At 44.1% G+C, this 18819-nt stretch overlaps 1 protein-coding gene across 5 annotated transcripts in view; it reads right to left on the minus strand.

Annotated features, from left to right (window-relative positions):
• Positions 1-18819, minus strand: part of rapgef4a (Rap guanine nucleotide exchange factor 4a) — a 389151-nt gene that overhangs the window by 88225 nt on the left and 282107 nt on the right. For all 5 annotated transcript variants that reach the window (XM_085986188.1, XM_085986187.1, XM_085986186.1 and 2 more), the window contains 6 exons: positions 17700-17784; positions 10455-10515; positions 6042-6118; positions 5471-5617; positions 3538-3653; positions 2847-2935 (listed from right to left, as the gene is read on the minus strand). In XM_085986188.1, coding sequence (XP_085842314.1) covers positions 2847-2935; positions 3538-3653; positions 5471-5617; positions 6042-6118; positions 10455-10515; positions 17700-17784 — 575 coding nt within the window. The remainder of the gene's footprint in view (positions 1-2846; positions 2936-3537; positions 3654-5470; positions 5618-6041; positions 6119-10454; positions 10516-17699; positions 17785-18819) is intronic.

Genomic DNA, 18819 nt, shown 5'->3' on the forward strand with positions numbered 1-18819 from the left:
TTTCCCTTCAGGTACTTATTCAATTCCCTTTTGAAAGCCACGATTGAATCTGCCTCCAGCACCCTCTCAGGCAGTGCATTCCAGATCCTAGCCACTCGCTGTGTAAAAAAGTTTTTCCTCCTGTCGTCTTTGGTTCTTCTGCCAATCACCTTAAATCTGTGTCCTCTGGTTCTCGACCCTTTCGCCAATGGGAACAGTTCTGTCTAGACCCCTCATGATTTTGAACACCTCTATCAAATCTCCTCTCAACCTTCTCTGCTCTAAGGAGAACAACCCCAGCTTCTCCTGTCTATCCATGTAACTGAAGTCCCTCATCCCTGGAACCATTCTTGTAAATCTTTTCTGCACCCTCTCTAAGGCCTTCACATCCTCCCTAAAGTGCGGCGCCAAGAACTGGACACAATACTCCAGTTGAGGTCGGACCAGTGTTTTATAAAGGTTCATCATAACTTCCTTGCTTTTGTACTCTATGCCTCTATTTATGAAGCCCAGGATCCCGTATGCTTTTTTAACCGCTTTCTCAACCTGCCTTGCCACCTTCAACATATACCCCTAGGACTCTCTGTTCACGCAACCCCTTTAGAATTGTACCCTTCAGTTTATATTGCCACTCCTCGTTCTTCCTACCAAAATGTATCACTTTGCACTTTTCTGCGTTAAATTTCATCTGCCATGTGTCCACCCATTCCACCAGCCTGTCTATGTCCTCTTGAAGTCTATCACGATCCTGCTCACTGTTCACTATACATCCAAGTTTTGTGTCATCTGCAAATTTTGAAATTGTGCCCTGTATACCCAAGTCCAAGTCATTAATATATATCAAGTAATGCATCGGTCTTAGTACCGACCCCTGGGGAACACTACGGTGTACCATCCTCCAGTCTTAAAAATCAACCGTTCACCACTACTCTCTGTTTCCTATCACTTAGCCAATTATCCATGCTGCCACTGTCCCTTTTATTCCATGGGCTTCAACTTTGCTGGCAAGCCTATTATGTGGCATTTTATCAAATGCCTTTTGGAAGTCCATGTACACCACTTCAACCGCATTGCCCTCATCAACCCTCTGTTACCTCATCAAAAAACCCAATCAAGTTAGTTAAACACAATTTGCCTTTAACAAATCCATGCTGGCTTTCCTGAATTAATCCACACTTGTCCAAGTGACTGTTAATTTTGTCCCGGATTATCATTTCTAAAAGCTTCCCCCCTACAGAGGTAAAACGGCCTGGCCTGTAGTTGCTGGGTTTATCTTTACTCCCTTTTTTGAACAAGGGTGTAACATTTGCAATTCTCCAGTCCTCTGGTACCACCCCCGTATCCAAGGAGGATTAAAAGATAATGGCCAGTACCTCCGCAATTTCCACCTTTACTTCCCTCAACATCCTAGGATGCATGCCATCCGGTCCTGGTCAACTTATCTACTTTAAGTACAGCCAACCTTTCTAGTACCTCCTCTTTATCAATTTTTATCCCATCCAGTATCTCAACTATCTCCTCTTTCACGATGACTTTGGCAGCATCTTCTTCCTCGGCAAAGGCAGATGCAAAGTGCTCATTTCGTACCTCAGCCATGCCCTCGGCCTCCTTAATCGGTCCCATCCCTCCTCTTACTACCCGTTTGCTATTTATATGCTTATAGAAGACATTAGTGAACCAGATGGGTTTTTACTAAAATCCGGTCGTTTCATGGTCACCATTACTGATACTATCTTTTTATTCCAGATTTATTCAATTGAATTTAAATTCCCCAGCTGTCATGGTGGGATTTGAACTCATGTGTCTGGATCATTAATCCAGGCCTCGAGATTACTAGTCCTGTAGCATAACCACTATGTTACCGTACCCAATTTACCTGCCTGGAGTGGGATTTGAAACCACAACTTTGTAACTCAGATGAGAGCTAACAAGTGAGCCAAGCTTAAACTATCCCCAGATGATGTCACTGAAAACAGCTAAGTCAACTAACAGCCTCTTTCCAAAAGGTTGGAAGGGATGTTGATTATAAATGATCAAAAATAATTCTCTCAGTACAGAACCAAAGTAGAAGAGAAACACACTATTTAAAATAAAAGGATTTGCATTTATATAGAACCTTATCCTATCTCACTGCTTCACATATAGTAAATTACTTTCAAATGTAGTGACACCTGTGTAAGCAAATGTAGCAGCCATTTTGTACACAGTGTGATCTCAAGAACATCAATAAGATAAATGAATAGTTAACTGTTTTTTGGCATTCTTGTTTGAGGGGAAAATACTCACCCTGCTCTTCTTCAGATAGTGCCATCTTTAATGTTCACACAATCATCAGAACTGGCAAATTGGACTTTTATTATCTATTTTATTATCTATTATCTCATCCAAAGGACAGAACATCTGGCAATGGTATGTAAATCTACTATGTCCTCAAGTGCCCATGTCCTCAAGTGGTGCTTGTATCTTCAACCTTCTGCCTCAGAAGCAAGAGTACTAGCAACTGAGCCAAACTGATGCTAATACACAGAGCATCCACAGTATTTCATTTAGATGTGTGGAACATCTCATTCAAACAAAAAGAATCTATTACCTAGATGAAAGATCTATATAATAATAAATGAAAAGAATGAGAATTCAGGCAGGAAGAAAAAAATCATGAGCTGATAGTTTTAGTGGATTTTTAAATAGACACAGCAATTTCCATACAACAATGGACTTTAATTTATTTAATCATAAAATCTACCTCCCTGTAATTATGGTACTAAGGAAATCAGAAATCCTAACCATATCCCTACATTAAGGTGAGATTGAAAAGCAGCAACTTGCAAACTGTAAAATGAATGTATTCTTTCTGTTAAAGATCAAACCTGTTGTTTCATTCGCAGGCAAATCAAGGCGTATAGTTTCCAGAAAGTGTTCTAATATTTTTTCAGGAGTTCCTGACATCACAGTGTATCTGGAGGGATGAAAGGATGACTTGATTAATCACAGAAAATTTAGTTAAATTACTATGGACTTTCTAATTAACTTCCCCTTAAAAGGGCTAAGCAGATTATCAAGATAATTAAAGAAAAATCAAGATGTTGACTTAGACTGTAATTAGCCGAATTTAATTTGTTAGTACAGTATAAAACTGGTTACTGCCATAATGACTTCAAAGGTAGTAGCTAATTCAAAATAATGGTTGGAAAATCCTGGTCTAGGTGAAATGAGCAAGATGTCAAATTCAACACAATAATTGATGATATTTTAATCACTATTGATGGACTGAAATCCTCCTATTACACGCTGACTGTGGCTATCCCAGTCAAATGCCACAATCAATGCTATTTTGAGCTGTGCAGTAAGTGCTTTGGAGTGGCATGGTAAGAAAATAGGCTGTCATTTTATACGCCATTCTCACTGCACTGTTCCCCCTCCCTTTTCATGATGGTGAAACTGAGGCAGTGATAAATTGAAACGGTTTCTCACACCTCTACAACAGCACACAAGCCATGCCATAACACTACCCAGATTAGATCCCAAGTGTCACAAAATATAATGGTATGGGAATCCTACTTGTATTGTGTCTGTGTAGTTCCCGGATTGGAAGCTCTGCTACCCATTGGGATCTTCTCCAAAACCAACACGTCTTGTCCATGTTCTTTAAGTCTTACTGTATTGGCTTCAACATCCTAAAATGCGTTTGGGGGGGGTGGGGGGGAAGAAAAAAATTGTCAAAATGAAACCGTATTTGTTCAACTGAAACGTATCTATTTATTGTCCGATTTAAATGGCCATTTTGGGCCTTTTAATATTGATCATTTACTAGTAGCTTGTTACACTATTACTTAGCATCCATTTCAGACAGAGATAAAATTCTATACAATTGTGTAATACTGTAATATGAAGTGGCTTTAACTGATGCTTTCAGTACAATGCATTTGATTGGTGTTTTAAGCGCACTGAAAAAGGTGATGCTACAGGTTAGCCGTTAAATGGTTAATTATGTTCTAAAGTCAGGTAATTTTCCACTGGTGGAAAGCTTTTAAAGGTTTTTAATTCAGATTACTCTACCCTTCTAAAAAGATTGCTTTGGATTTATCATAGATGAAGAGAATTTATGGAGCAGACAATAATGGAAAACTCTGCAGGAATCCTGCTGCAGATAATGATCAGCATGAATCACTCTTCAGAGAGCTGTGGGCTTGCCATTTACTTAATGTCAAAATAGAACATTTTAAAGCATGACAAACTGCAGCATAATATGTGACTAATTCATTAAAGTTATTCCAGGCTGTCATTGATATAAACGTAGGTGGGTAAGCTTCTGGTGCCATTTTTAATCCCTAAAGCCCCATACCACAACAAGTGATCACATTTATAAAGCACAGAAAGTAATGGAATAATTGAGTCTGCGCGTATTAGATTTTACAAGTCAAATGAGCACTAGAAAAATCAATGTGGTGTTTAGTACATTTCAAAAACGATGTTTGCCACAATTCCAGTAAAAATTCTAACAGGTAAGGCCGTAGATAGGCGCTCTTATGTTTACTTTGTAAGTCATATATTTTAAGTTTGCAAGATTTTTGCATTGCTATAATGGAGTGGCCAATTCTGATTTCTAAATACAATGGGAGCAATTTTCAACCTACTGCCAGAGCGTAAAACTGGTGTTGCGGGTTGGGTGCTCATTATAGAAACTGCCTAATTTTCTTTTCCATTGAAATCATAAATGCCATCAATTTCGCTTCTGCTTTTAGTTCAAGTATATTTGGTGCCCAGTTTAAATTAATTATGGTGCTAGATTCGCCATTGACAAACTCTTTAGTACATATTTTCTTGTATTCACTAGATATTTGTAAAACATTACAGGTGCTTTATACCATAAAGTCATCAACAACTCAATTATTTGACATCCAGTCCTGCCTGAACATTTTATTAATTTTTCAAAGAGCTATTGAAAGTTGTTTAAAAAAAATGATAGGACCAATCTCTCCCCAGTGTTATCGGGACTCCAGACAGCGGTGCTATCCCTTTATGCCTTTAATACAGCATTACAATAACCTACACTTCTATTTTAAAAATTTGAGATGTTTTAAGTTTAAGCAAAACATGAATCCGGTTGCTGTAAAATACTTAGGGTAAGCATCACAACAATTCCTTCTGGTAGAAGCCATATACCAAAATTAAAACACATGGCCCCTTTAAACCAGGATGTACAACATTCAGCAAAAATACTTTCAAATAAAGTGGGGCATTCCATCCACAATAGTTCCACTACAAAAATGAAGTAACTTCATGGATAATAAACATGAACTGAATCTTTCAGAACAAAGTTCTGAAAACAGCGACTGCACGGACTCGATGGGCCGAATGGCCTCGTTCTGTGCCGTTATGACGCTATGATTTACCAAATATCACACGACACTCCTGGTAAGGGCTTTAGAAAAACCAACAACTTTTTAGCAAATAACGTTCTGAATGCTGCTCGTCCCAGAAAGCCACTTACTCGAAGGATTCTGTTAAAATCTTCTTTATCCACCCGTAGAAAATGACAGTTATCTTCACGGAGCACTATGGAGGCTGCTCTTGGAGAATTGTTCACCAGAGCCAACTTCCCAAAATCATCCCCTTCCTGTAAGGTACAGACTACTCCCTGCAATATTAGATCGGATTAAAGTCATTTACACCAAACAACTTCACAGCTATTACCTACAATGAGAAATATATACTTTTTTCCTGAATTCCTTTTATACTTAATGAAAGGATGCCTTAAATACCCAGTAAAACGTGATGTGAAAAATGTTAGGTTAGTTTACATTTTAAATACTGTAGGGAATTAAAATGATTATAAATCTACTACAGTTAATTATATACAAGATGGGCATGATCAAGAGTGTACATATCTTTTCAGTTTTACTAGATATAACTGAATTCAAAATATAATATCCCAGAAACAATTTAAGTGACCTTGAGAAGTTAGTGCCGCTAAATTTTGTTTCAATATTCCTAGAATCACAATTGTAAGGGTCTGTGATTCCTCACACCCTCTATAAACGTTGATGAGTTGAAAGTCATACCTTGCCATAGATAACAACATTCACTGAGCCCTTGAGGATAATATACCATGAAGTGCCCTCTTCTCCTTGATTAAACACTGTAAATATGAAAGCAACAATCATCCTATTTCAGCTGCACAAAACTGAATAAAGAATTTGAATTCTGTAAAAGGCAGTTCACTTTTATTATACTGTGCTGAAAATGCTAAAAATTGTGTAAGTGAAGTTCTCCTGCAAGATTTGCTCTCTTTTCTGTTTGCAGAAATTCAATTATTTTAGTAATAAAGTGACAGAGTAGGGTATAGTTTCTTCAATTTGAGCAATATAGATATAAAGTAGACATGATTATAAACCAGTGTTCCCCATTTTATATTTACATTTTTACTAAAATTAGTGAATGCAAGAAAATATAGCTTATAGTAGATCTGTATAGTTTTACTATCCACAAAGTGAATGTCTTCACTGCAGTTGTAATTAAAAACAAGACAATAACTGATGGAAAATATTGTATAGTTATTCCCTCTGCTGATGAATCAGCATATGTCAATGCTAAATCACTTATGCACTTATCACCTCTACATGAGGCTAATAATTACATTTTGAAATGTATGTATATTAATGTTGGATTAATGTCATTTTTTCAAACCTGTTTATAAAAGAATAGATGATAAACAGTCATTGACCTGAAACATTGGCCGTGATTTTATTTAACGAGGCGGCTTGGAGTCGGGTTGCGTGGTGGACGGGTTCCGGACCCACTGCCGGCTGGATCAGCTGTGGATTTCCAATTTTAATTCAATGACCTTGTTAACTTCATTGGGGCGCGCTGGCCGGTCCAATGACTGCGATCGGGTCTGTTAGCCGCCTCTGATGACATCATAATTGCAGATGCTTTTAATGGTCCCATTCAGCCTCAGCCTTTGTGTTTTTGAATCTGATGGTGTGTGCATTTGTGAGAGCTACAATGAGGCAAGGCAACTTGCCTCATTGTAGCTCTCACAAATGCACACACGCCGGAGGCATGGCAGCACGGTGGCATAGTGGTTAGCACTGTTGCCTCACAGCGCCAGGGACCCGGGTTCGAATCCGGTCTCGGGCGACTGTCTGTGTGGAGTTTGCACATTCTCCCCGTGTTTGCGTGGGTTTCCTCCGGGTGCTCCGGTTTCCTCCCACAGTCCAAAGATGTGCGGGTTAGGTTGATTGGCTGTGATAAATTGACCCTTAGTGTTAGGGGGATTAAATGCGTGGGGTTACAGGGATAGGGTGGGATATGTGTTGGTGTAGGGGTTACAGAGATCGGGTGGGATATGTGTCGGTGCAGGCTCGATGGGCCGAAATGGCCTCTATCTGCACTGTGGGGTTTTCTGTGATTCTGTGAACTCCATGCTTCAATGATGAGTCCCTCCAAGATCTTGTTGAGGCAGTAAGCGGGCGCAGGGAGATTCTCTTCCCTCCGGATGGCCAGAGGAAGCCTCCTCAGCAGACCAAGGCTGCGCATTGCTGAGGAGGTCAACGCAAGGTCTGTGTGTTCACGCACATGGATCCAGTGCAGGAAATGGTTTAATGATCTTCTGCGATCATCAAAAGTGAGTATCCTATCACACTTGCCTTCAATCTGCTTCTCATCTCTTCTCATTACCAGCACTCTGCTTTGTAAGCCTGCTCCTCCACATCCCACCTTACCCTTACTTCCCTTGCACCCTTACCTATCCATCTCTGTATCTGTACTCAATCACTTCACCATCCTGCCTATCCGTCCCTTGCTCTCACTGTTATGCATTGACAACAACTAACAATGCACAGGGAGCTAGCTTCCTCTTGGTCTCCCTCTAAGTTTCTATGTTAGGAATTCTTCACACTCACTCCATCACTGTGGTTGAAACTCCACTTGTGTCCCTCCTTGCAGGAAAAGATAGCCCACAGTAAGAGGGAGAGAGCACAGACAGGAGGAGGCAGCACACCAACCCTTGCCACGTTGACAAGTGCTGAGAAGGCTGTGCACAAAATTGTCAGAGGTGAGGAGGATCTGGAAGTGGGCGATGGAGAGACGGGCGCACTAGACGAAGCTGGTGACAGAATAGAGTTTCATCCCTCTCATTGACACTTAATGATTGACATCATAGAGATTCATTTTGTTTCATCTGCACAAAAGGATGTGTCTGCTACATCAATATCAGATGTCTAACTCATGCCTTTACTCTCCCACAGGACCATCAAGCGCCCCCCTCCCCACTGTCCAGGACAAACAGCTAGACGACTCCTCAGAGGAACTTGAAACCTCTGAGGGAGCAGCGTCACCAGGACTCGGCGCACCCAGCACCAGCGCAGAGACGCACACCTCGGTGGGTCCTTCACGACAGAGTAGTGTTGTCACCTGGTCTATCACAGCTCACAAGTGAGCATCAGCAGATGGTGGAGACAGTGACAGCAGTGGAGAGTCCTCATCGGAGGTCGCAGGAATCTCCTAGCTCTGCTCAGTTGCATGCAGACACTGTGCCTCTGGGGCCATCCAGAAAGAAAGCGGTTCGGGAACTACAGGAACAGGTGCAGGAGTCTCTGGAAGGGTTTGCCTCCAGGGTAAGTGCGAGTGTGCAGAGAATGGAGGAGTCCATCTGTAACATCAGCACTGCATTGGTGGAGGCAATGGCGCATGAACACACCACCATGGATAGGATGGCAACCGCCGTGGAGGAAATAAGTCGCCAGAGTAATGAAAACATGGTGAGTGTTCAAAATAGATCATCTCTGGAGGAGAGATTGGCAGAAATTGAGCAGAGAGACCAGAGCTTCATGGACGTCCTTGTTAGGAGGACTGCCAGTGCAGATACGGGTCCTCATGGCCCCCCTGATGTGCAAGGTGCTCTCCGGCCACTTGCCAGCACTGAGGTGCGGCTGACCCATGAGAGGGATGTTGGTGGCAGGCCACAAGGAAGTGTGGGCTCCTCTCCAAGCGCTCACATGACCATGCCACTGCAGAGCCTTCGCTCAGAGATCCACTTTGCAGAGCTAACTCAGATGGCCGTTTCAGCCCCTGCACAACCACAGGAAGAGCAGACTGTTGCAGAGCCCTCCCAGGCTCCCAAATCCAGAGGACGCCCACCAAAGGAAGCACTACGGAGAAGCACGCGTAAGAGGAAGATAAAGTACTTATAGTCACAAGGGGACACACGTGGGTGTTTTGTAATGATTTTTCTGCTTGTACTTGCATTGTGATTCTTTTGTCACTGTAGTAAAGAAAAGTGATGGCAAACAGTTGAATATGTGGCCTGTGTGTTCTGGGAAATGGCAAATGCGCATTGAGGGCTCAGGGCGATTTGCATTTGTAATGATGATGGTGAAAGTGATGGTTATAGCAGAGATGATCTATGACGTTGAAGGAAGGTCGCCTACAATTATATGGTAGCCACCTATGGTTGAAGAGTAAGCTTATGCGAAAGTGGCATGGCAGAGTGCATCCCCTTCTTGACGGGCAGCAGTGAACTGGAGGAATGCCGCATTGGTCACAACAGGGCCCGCAAGGCACGCCTCCTCCTCCTCTTCTTCCAAGGAAGATCTGTGCTGAGCCACGCGGCTGCTGCTCCTCCGATTATGACGACCAGGATGAGAGGACATAAATGGTGCCCAACCCGTTTCTATAGATTTCATGAGGCAAGAAGCTTGCAAGCGCACAGACGAAGTGGCCTGAAATTATTCCAATCAGGTCACACTGCAGATGGTCGTCAGCTTGAACAGTCCCAAGGTCAGTAGAGTTGCAAAATCTTACCCCAAACCTCCAACAACAAAGTTGTTGCATTTGAACGTCAGCCATGTTACAGGAGCACTTTTAAAGTGCTGCACCAATGACTACAAATCATGTCCTCCAGCAACTCGTCTCCTTGCAGCTGGCCTGTTTCTGACAAGACGGGAAACAGGAGCCAGAGGCCCGAAAATGGGAAACCACTATCAAAATAGGATTAGCAAGGCAGTTAACAGGCTCTTAACTACCTGTCCCACTGGTTCCAGTCGGGTCAGTTTGGGAGTGGCTGACCCGACACTCACGAAAATCGCGTGGGGACAGGATGGAGGGGGTTGGGTGTCTGAAGCCATTTTTTCCGATTTTCGCTGCTGACCCGCTTCCAAACCCGCCTCCCCAGGGCTATTAAAATCAAGCCCGTTAACTCTGTTTCTCTTTCCACCGATGCTGCTTGACTTGCTTAGTATTTTCAGCATTTTAAGATTAGATGACCTTACATTTACATTACATCTTGCAGGCTGATATTCTAGTGAACTCCTTGAACCTCTACATTTGGTGATCACCTTGGTTATTTTCCTTGTAAGACTTTTTAAACTTAGCCAAGACCGAGTAAAATGTATTTTTTACTTTCCTTGCAGAGACAGGTGCAACATTTACTACCTTAAAGCTCTTTGAGCCCATTGGACTAGTTCTATACTTACATACTGTCCCCGCTTTGGCATGAGATTCAAATATCAAAACACCGGCAAGCTCTCGCTTCACCTAGAAAAAAAGTTAAAAGAAAGTTTTAAAATCATCATTGAAAGTCTCAAATTCCAAACAAGCACTAGTGTTATTAAGCTGATTTATTATAACATTAACCACTTCAATAAAAAAAACACTATCATGATACTTCATCAAAAATAAAATTGTACAAACCGACCCAACTTTAGTGTCTTCCGGACTCAATATCGAGTTCAACAATTTCAGATAATAATCCCTGCCCCCATTTTTCATGCAGTATGATTTTGCCATTCCCATTTGCAACATTTTCACAGTATGTTCTTTCAATTCCTTCCTCCCCTCCTAACCACCCACCCCCCGTCTCTGCACCTGCTTAGTATCTGTTACATTTCTGTAGTGTATGTAACCGTCCACCTTTAAGAGAACTATTTTAGGTGTTGCACTACTTTATCTTGGCTGCTGTATACTGTAATACCGGGAGTGACCACACTGGTATATAAGTGCTGTGTAAGGATTTATTGTGCAGATTCGCCCTGACCTTCGAATAGTAAAGTCCTGTTAAAGTTACTCTTGTAGTCTGTGTATTAATTCACCATATAACCCACAGACTTTACAGTGGCGACGGGTTCGATCTTACCTTGCGGCAGCGACACACCCGAAGCAGTTAACGAGCGTCAAGAAGAGGCACCCGCCCTCGTCGTTCTGCTGAGAGAAGACTCGAGTCTGCAGAGCAAGGAAGAAGGAAGGATTCAGACACGAAGCCTTCCATCAGCAACAGGCTGTTATTGTCCCTTCTGCCACGGCGGTGAGTGAGCCGATCAGCCAAGAGAAGCAAGTCGGCCACGTTGACTGTGAGTAGGGGGAAAATAAAAAGAAACGGAGGATAAGGGCGGTGAACTCGACCACGGTCGGGGGAAAGGAGCCGGACAGAAGTCGGGCCCAGAGGCGCTGAGACTGGGGCAGCGTAGGGCACGGAAGCCGCGGTACAAGCGGGAACGCAGCCGGTGAGAGAGGCCGGGCTACAAGCGGGAACGCAGCCGGAGAGAGAGACCGGGCTACAAGCGGGCTGGGAGACGAAACAGCGTCGTGAGACAGCTAGACCGCGACCGGCGAAAAAGGCCGGGCAGCTACCGAAGGCACGAGGCGCTGCGACCGGGATCGTAAGGCGCGGAAGATATAAGAATAAATAAAACCGCGGAGAACTCAGCCGCAGCCGGGGGAGGAAAGGACCGGACTGCGAGAGGGCTGGGAGGCGCGATTGGAAGCCGCTGAGGGAGAGACAGAGCCCGAGTGAAGGGGGAACGGGACCGAGCGAGGGAGACCGAGCGAGATTCCGCCCAGCGGCTGGAACTGTTCGCCGCCAACGGGTTGTCCCCAGCGCCGGTTGCCGGCCGAGAAAAGGGAACAAGGAACGCACTGAAGCCGGCGCGCAGGCTGCGAACTCCGAAAGCCAGCGGTCGTCGCCCGAAGGAAAGCTTACCCCTCCCGCCAGGGGAAGAAACGCGGGAAGCCGCCAGTAGGTGGGGGAGAAGACAGAAGCGGGAAACCGCCATTTTGAAAGTGGGCGGGGAAGAAGACAAGCGCGGGAAACCGCCATTTTTGGAAAAAAAAAAGTAACGAACAAATTCGTTGTGGTTTCTCAAAAAGATAGTGAAGATGCCTAAGCATGGTAACATCAACAACTTCGATTCCGAGGTGGAAGATTGGGCCACGTACGTAGAACGCATCGAGATATATTGTGAGGCCAATAAAATAGCAGATGATGATAAAGCTCTCACCTTATTAAACGCAATGGGGGCGAAGACATACGGGCTATTGAAGCATCTTCTATCACCAGCTAAACCGGCGGATCAGACTTTCGCTGATATTGTTGCTGTCCTGAAGGATCATTTGAACCCCACACCGCTGATGTTGGCGGAACGATTCAAATTTTATGCGAGAACGCAACGGAAAGAGGAAAGCAATGCGGAATACTTGGTCGAACTGCGTAGACTAGCGAAATACTGCCAGTTTGGGGAAAATCTGAGAGAGGCATTGAGAGACAAGTTCGTGTGCGGGTTGTCGAGGGAAGGAACACAAAAGCGACTGCTCGAAGAGAACGATCTTACACTTGACAAGGCTGTCCTTATTGCAGCATCACACGAAGCAGCTGCGAGAGGCACTGCGGAAATGCAGCTGAAGGCAGCGGTACTCAGCGTGGATCAAATGACTTCGGGTACAACAAAATGTTATCGTTGTGGGAAGACAACACACGACCAGAACCAATGCTGGTTTAAAAACCAGGAATGTAGAAAATGTGGCAAGCTTGGTCACATAGCTAAAGTATGCCGGTCAGGAAAGAAGACCAACAACAGAAAAAAGTCACCGCAGGGAAAGTACAGCAAGGTACACAAGGTGGCTGAGAAGAGTTCAGAGGAACAGAATTCGGATTCAGACCCGAACGGCCAGGAACTGGGTAGTCTGAGAATTTACAATGTGAGTAAGGAAGCTGACCTACAAACTATCTGGGTCACACTAAAAGTAGCCGGAGTCCAAGTGAAAATGGAATTGGACACAGGATCAGCCCTATCAGTCATAAATCGAAGGGATTACAACCGGCTATTCTCACATATACCCTTGAGAGATACCAAGATCGTATTGCAGACATACACGAGGCATAAAGTATACCCCATGGGAAAGATACAAGTCAAGGTGAGAGACAGGGGCAAAGAACACCAAGGAATGGACTTATATGTACTACCTGAGGGAGGTCCACCACTTCTGGGACGGGAGTGGATCAGGGAAATAAACATGGAATGGCACTACCTAAAAGCAATAACGAGTGAGAACTCGGTGAAGACAATCAGCTCAGACTCTGAAACGGATGACGACAAGATCAGCCCAGGTGCGAAAGACAAGTCTAAAATGGACTTGCTGACTAAGGTTGGAAAAACGAAGGAGTGCATAAATACTAATGCTTCAAAGGAGAACAAAGTTTCAGAACAGAATTCAACTGAACAACAACAACATAGTTTGGCAGAGAATTCTGAGTCTGTCCAGTTTACAGACATGCACAAGTCTGAGGAACACCGGGCTCGAACTCAACTCCATTTCAAATTACAACAGCAATTAGAACAATTGAGTTGCCGTCTCGAGCAAGAGATAAAAGCAATGAAAACGTTCTTTGACACAGAGTGGGAGAATCTGGAAAGACAACAGAAACAGCTGAGGGAGAAAAGGGAGCAGGAGCACACAAACCGTCTGCGCAAGGAGGCCAAACGAATCAAAGCAGATTCGGTTTCTGAAGGTGCGTGCTCTAATCTGGTGGAGCAAGATGTTCAGCAACTGAAGGCGCTTGTTAGCAGATTGCAGGCAGAAAAGGCTGAGTTGGTCGCCATGAATTCCGAGCTCCTACTGAAGTTGGGTGCAGCATCACCGGACGATTCATTTGTGGAAATTCGAATGGTGGAGGCTGCGGATGATGGCGAAGTAGAAACAGCAAAGGAGCCCCAGGGCAAGGTTATAAACAGCCCTGCAGCTACTGGGAAACGGATGAGGTCAGAAGAGTCAACGGTCAGCCAACTCCTTCATATGCTGAGGGACAAGACTCTGAAATGGGAACAATTTGGACAAGACTCTGAAATGGGAACAATTTGGACATGAGTCTAAATCTTCAAAGGAGGGGGGTTTGGAGCTCCCAAAAGTTATTGGAATAGCTGAGGTTGCAACACAGACTGAGAAGATGGCAGCAGAGCAAACCTTGGATGCCAAAGATACGCTGATTCACGTCAATGTTGAACAACAGAATGCTGAAACAGCTGCTCCAGTAGAGGGATTGAATAATACAATCAATCAATCTCCCAATGAAGTTGAAGTATTGAAATCACGAATGAGGTCATTAGTAAAAGACTTGCAGAAAGCCCAGAAAAAGCTGGATGAAACTGGACGCATGAAGAAGTCTCTTCAGGAAAGATGTCTGGATTTGGAACAAAAGCTGGCTAACGTCCAGCTGGGTATGGAGGAGATAGAAGACCCTCTCGCTGGCCTAGCTTAGGACGACACCGAATATTACCATGACCTGTTGGACGACACCGAATATTACGATGACCTGCTCTGCCCAGCTTGTGATGAAAACTCCCAAAGTGCAGAAACCATGAAGAATCACCTAAAGTCTAAGGAACATCGGGAGATGGTGGCGCTACTACGGAAAAAGGACGAGAAGGAGGAACGGTGCATGCAGCTGGCAGTGGAGCCCAGAGAGTCTCCAAGAAGCAGAAAAGGAAAAGACGAAGCAGAAGATGATGACCATCTGAACCATTATCACCTCTACCAGGTCACGCACGTGGTCTCTCCGTACGGAGCCAAATCAGTTTGGAAGTAGAAAAACTTCCCAAGGTACTCAAGCTTTTAAAAGTCAACAATGCTGGTTCAGAAGTGACGGAAGTTCAAGCTGTTAAGTCCAGTGAAGGACTATTGGATGAGTCACTCCAGCAACGTGAACCGACTACACCGAGACTGAATCTGTGAACTGTTTCCCGCAGAGACTGAATCTGTGAACTGTTTCCGCAGAGACTACATCTGTGAACTGTTTTTACTGAAGTTGGATATATGTTATGTTTAATGGGGAATAAGTATGTTGTAAGCTAAAAAGGGAGGTTTGTAGTGTATGTAACCGTTCTACCTTTAAGAGAACTATTGTATGTAACCGTCCACCTTTAAGAGAACTATTTTAGGTGTTGCACTACTTTATCTTGGCTGCTGTATACTGTAATACCGGGAGTGACCACACCGGTATATAAGTGCTGTGTAAGGATTTATTGGGCAGATTCGCCCTGACCTTCGAATAGTAAAGTCCTGTTAAAGTTACTCTTGTAGTCTGTGTATTAATTCACCATATAACCCACAGACTTTACAATTTCCAGCTTTTTCCACTTCTGATAAAGGGTCCCAGACCTGAAACGTTAACTCCGTTTCTCTCTCCACGGATGCTGCCTGACATGCTGAGTATTTCCAGCATTTTCTGTTGTTATTTCCAACTTTATAAAAGTATTTTATTCAGAGATACTCTTAACAGGTTTAAAATATAGACATAGAAGAAAACAAATGTGGTTTTATCTGAAGACGACATGACCTGGGACCCTGCCAAATTATAACACGTGGATTTCCTGTTGCTTTGTTTACAGTGAGTCAGAGGTGATATTGCTATGGGGGCGGGGGGCAGTACTTAGTTAGTCTGGGATGTGGCAGCATTTGGATAGTGTGTGTGTGTGTGTGTGTGTGTGTGTGTGTGTGTGTGTGTGTAGTGGAGGAGAAGTGTGTGTGGGGTGGAGGAGAAGTGTGTGTGGTGGAGGAGATGTGTGTGTGTGTGGTGGAGGAGAAGTGTGTGTAGTGTGGAGGAGAAGTGTGTGTGTGTGTGTGTGGTGGAGGAGAAGCAAGTGTGTGTGTGGTGGAGGAGAAGTGTGTGTGTGTGTGTGTGTGTGTGTGTGTGTGTGTGTGTGGTGGAGGAGAAGTGTGTGTGTGTGTGTGTGGTGGAGGAGAAGTGTGTGTGTGTGTGTGTCTCTAGTGGAGGAGAAGTGTGTGTGTGTGTGTGTGTCTAGTGGAGGAGAAGTGTGTGTGTGTGTGTGTGTCTAGTGGAGGAGAAGTGTGTGTGTCTAGTGGAGGAGAAGTGTGTGTGTGTGTGTGTGTCTAGTGGAGGAGAAGTGTGTGTGTGTGTGTCTAGTGGAGGAGAAGTGTGTGTGTGTGTGTGTGTCTAGTGGAGGAGAAGTGTGTGTGTGTGTGTCTAGTGGAGGAGAAGTGTGTGTGTGTGTGTGTGTCTAGTGGAGGAGAAGTGTGTGTGTGTGTGTGTGTCTAGTGGAGGAGAAGTGTGTGTGTGTGTGTCTAGTGGAGGAGAAGTGTGTGTGTGTGTGTGTGTCTAGTGGAGGAGAAGTGTGTGTGTGTGTGTCTAGTGGAGGAGAAGTGTGTGTGTGTGTGTGTGTCTAGTGGAGGAGAAGTGTGTGTGTGTGTGTGTGTCTAGTGGAGGAGAAGTGTGTGTGTGTGTGTGTGTGTGTGTGTGTGTGTGTGTGTGTGTGTGTGTGTGTGTGTGTGTCTAGTGGAGGAGAAGTGTGTGTGTGTGTGTGTGTGTGTGTGTCTAGTGGAGGAGAAGTGTGTGTGTGTGTCTAGTGGAGGAGAAGTGTGTGTGTGTGTGTGTCTAGTGGAGGAGAAGTGTGTGTGTGTGTCTAGTGGAGGAGAAGTGTGTGTGTGTGTGTGTCTAGTGGAGGAGAAGTGTGTGTGTGTGTGTCTAGTGGAGGAGAAGTGTGTGTGTGTGTGTGTCTAGTGGAGGAGAAGTGTGTGTGTCTAGTGGAGGAGAAGTGTGTGTGTCTAGTGGAGGAGAAGTGTGTGTACACAGAGGGAATGAAACAGACAGAATGGAACGGGATAACATGCACTTCACACTTCTAGCAGCACTGCTCTTTCGTTCATTCAGATAATCCATTCCTGATGCAGGTCCTGACTTTTTGGGGCGGGGGGGGGGGTGGAGAAAGTAGCATTGCTGGGAGCAGGAGCTGAACATTGCCTGGTGAGAAAGGTGGGCCCTTTTCTATTAGAAGTGCTCACCTTGCTTAATGCAACCGGTGGGAATCGGGAGATTCAAGGTCTGTTGTCAGGCTTTGATACACACACACACACACACACACACACACACGATTAAGATGTGTGTGTGTGTGTGGATCAAAGCCTGACAACAGACCTTGAATCTCCCGATTCCCACCGGTTGCATTAAGCGAGGTGAGCACTTCTAATAGAAAAGGGCCCACCTTTCTCACCAGGCAATGTTCAGCTCCTGCTCCCAGCAATGCTACTTTCTCCACCCCCCCCCCGCCCCAAAAAGTCAGGACCTGCATCAGGAATGGATTATCTGAATGAACGAAAGAGCAGTGCTGCTAGAAGTGTGAAGTGCATGTTATCCCGTTCCATTCTGTCTGTTTCATTCCCTCTGTGTACACACACTTCTCCTCCACTAGACACACACACTTCTCCTCCACTAGACACACACACTTCTCCTCCACTAGACACACACACTTCTCCTCCACTAGACACACACACACATCTTAATCAAGAGTCTGACTGACCTCATACCAATGTGGCTACTTGAAAGTTGTAACACAATTCCAACCAAGTATCAGTTACAGAGCCATCCTAACTTTTACATTTAAACTCATTACTTATTACAAAGTGCAATATGGAATCAAAGGAAGGAAGCTTACTGTGGTAGAAAGGTTTGCCAAGGCTTTAATATGCAACAACTCTTCATATATGATTTCTAAATCATCAACTGTCCTCTGGCCTGGCCTGCGAATTAGACAAAAAGAATACAAATAAATAGTAAACTTATTCAAAAACACATTCGCCCGGAATCTGTGGTCACCGGCGAAGCAAAGGCAATTGCCACTGGCCCTGAAGAAAGCTGCCCACAAAGATCTTGCAATCTCTGTGGCGAGAACTTTGCCTTTCTCGACGCGCAAGTGATTTCAGCGCTCTATATAGAGGGGATTCCCTAGTGCGATCTGCTGTGACATCAGCAAGCTGTCTAAGCAGCCACTCACCAAGCAGAATTCACACAGACAGGGAACCAGGAAGTGAAGAAATAAAAAGAGAAAATGCTGGAAATACACAGCACATCATGCAGCATCTGTGGAGAGAGAAACAGAGTTAACGTTTCAGGTCAATGACTAAAGGTCATCGACACTGGCTGCGTTAGCTCTGTCTCTTTGACCCTCCACAAAATTAAAATGAGTTTTTCAGGGCCATAACATTTGTTTAGCAGTCAACACATTGTTAAAACCCCAGTTACACCCAACCCAACAAAGCTTAATTTTTAATGGGGTATTTAACAGCGATATTACTGTGGAAAAGCCCAAGTTTACATCAGTTTCACTGATTTTCCTGATTACACTGATTGCCGGCTATTGGGGGGGGGGGGGGGGGGGGGAGATCCACAGTGCAACCAGTGTAGAAGCAATGAATGACTAACCACAATTTCAGGATTTCTGTATTTAGATGCATATGCTACATCCTGAAGTTATGGTGAGTTTCATGCGTTCTGTTATTAACTACTGCAAATTCCGGGCCAAAGGTTTATAACCAATCATAGTCCATGTGACAATGCAAACACTTTCCAACTGATCTTGGCTCAGAAGCAAATTAAAAAGCCATTTGAAGCATGAAGTGACTTTCGTTACTCCACAGTCTCAAAGCTTAATTTGGTTTAACTTGTTAACATGCGCAAGTTATTTTTAAAAAAAACATAAAAGCAGATCAAGATGTATTTCACCATGCGGTTTAATACTATTTACAATAAATATTTTGAATATACCCTGCTTTCCA

The sequence above is a fragment of the Somniosus microcephalus genome, chromosome 4 (genome assembly GCF_052327205.1).
Source record: "Somniosus microcephalus isolate GS21.2 chromosome 4, FLI_Smic_1.0, whole genome shotgun sequence".
NCBI lineage: Eukaryota > Metazoa > Chordata > Chondrichthyes > Squaliformes > Somniosidae > Somniosus > Somniosus microcephalus.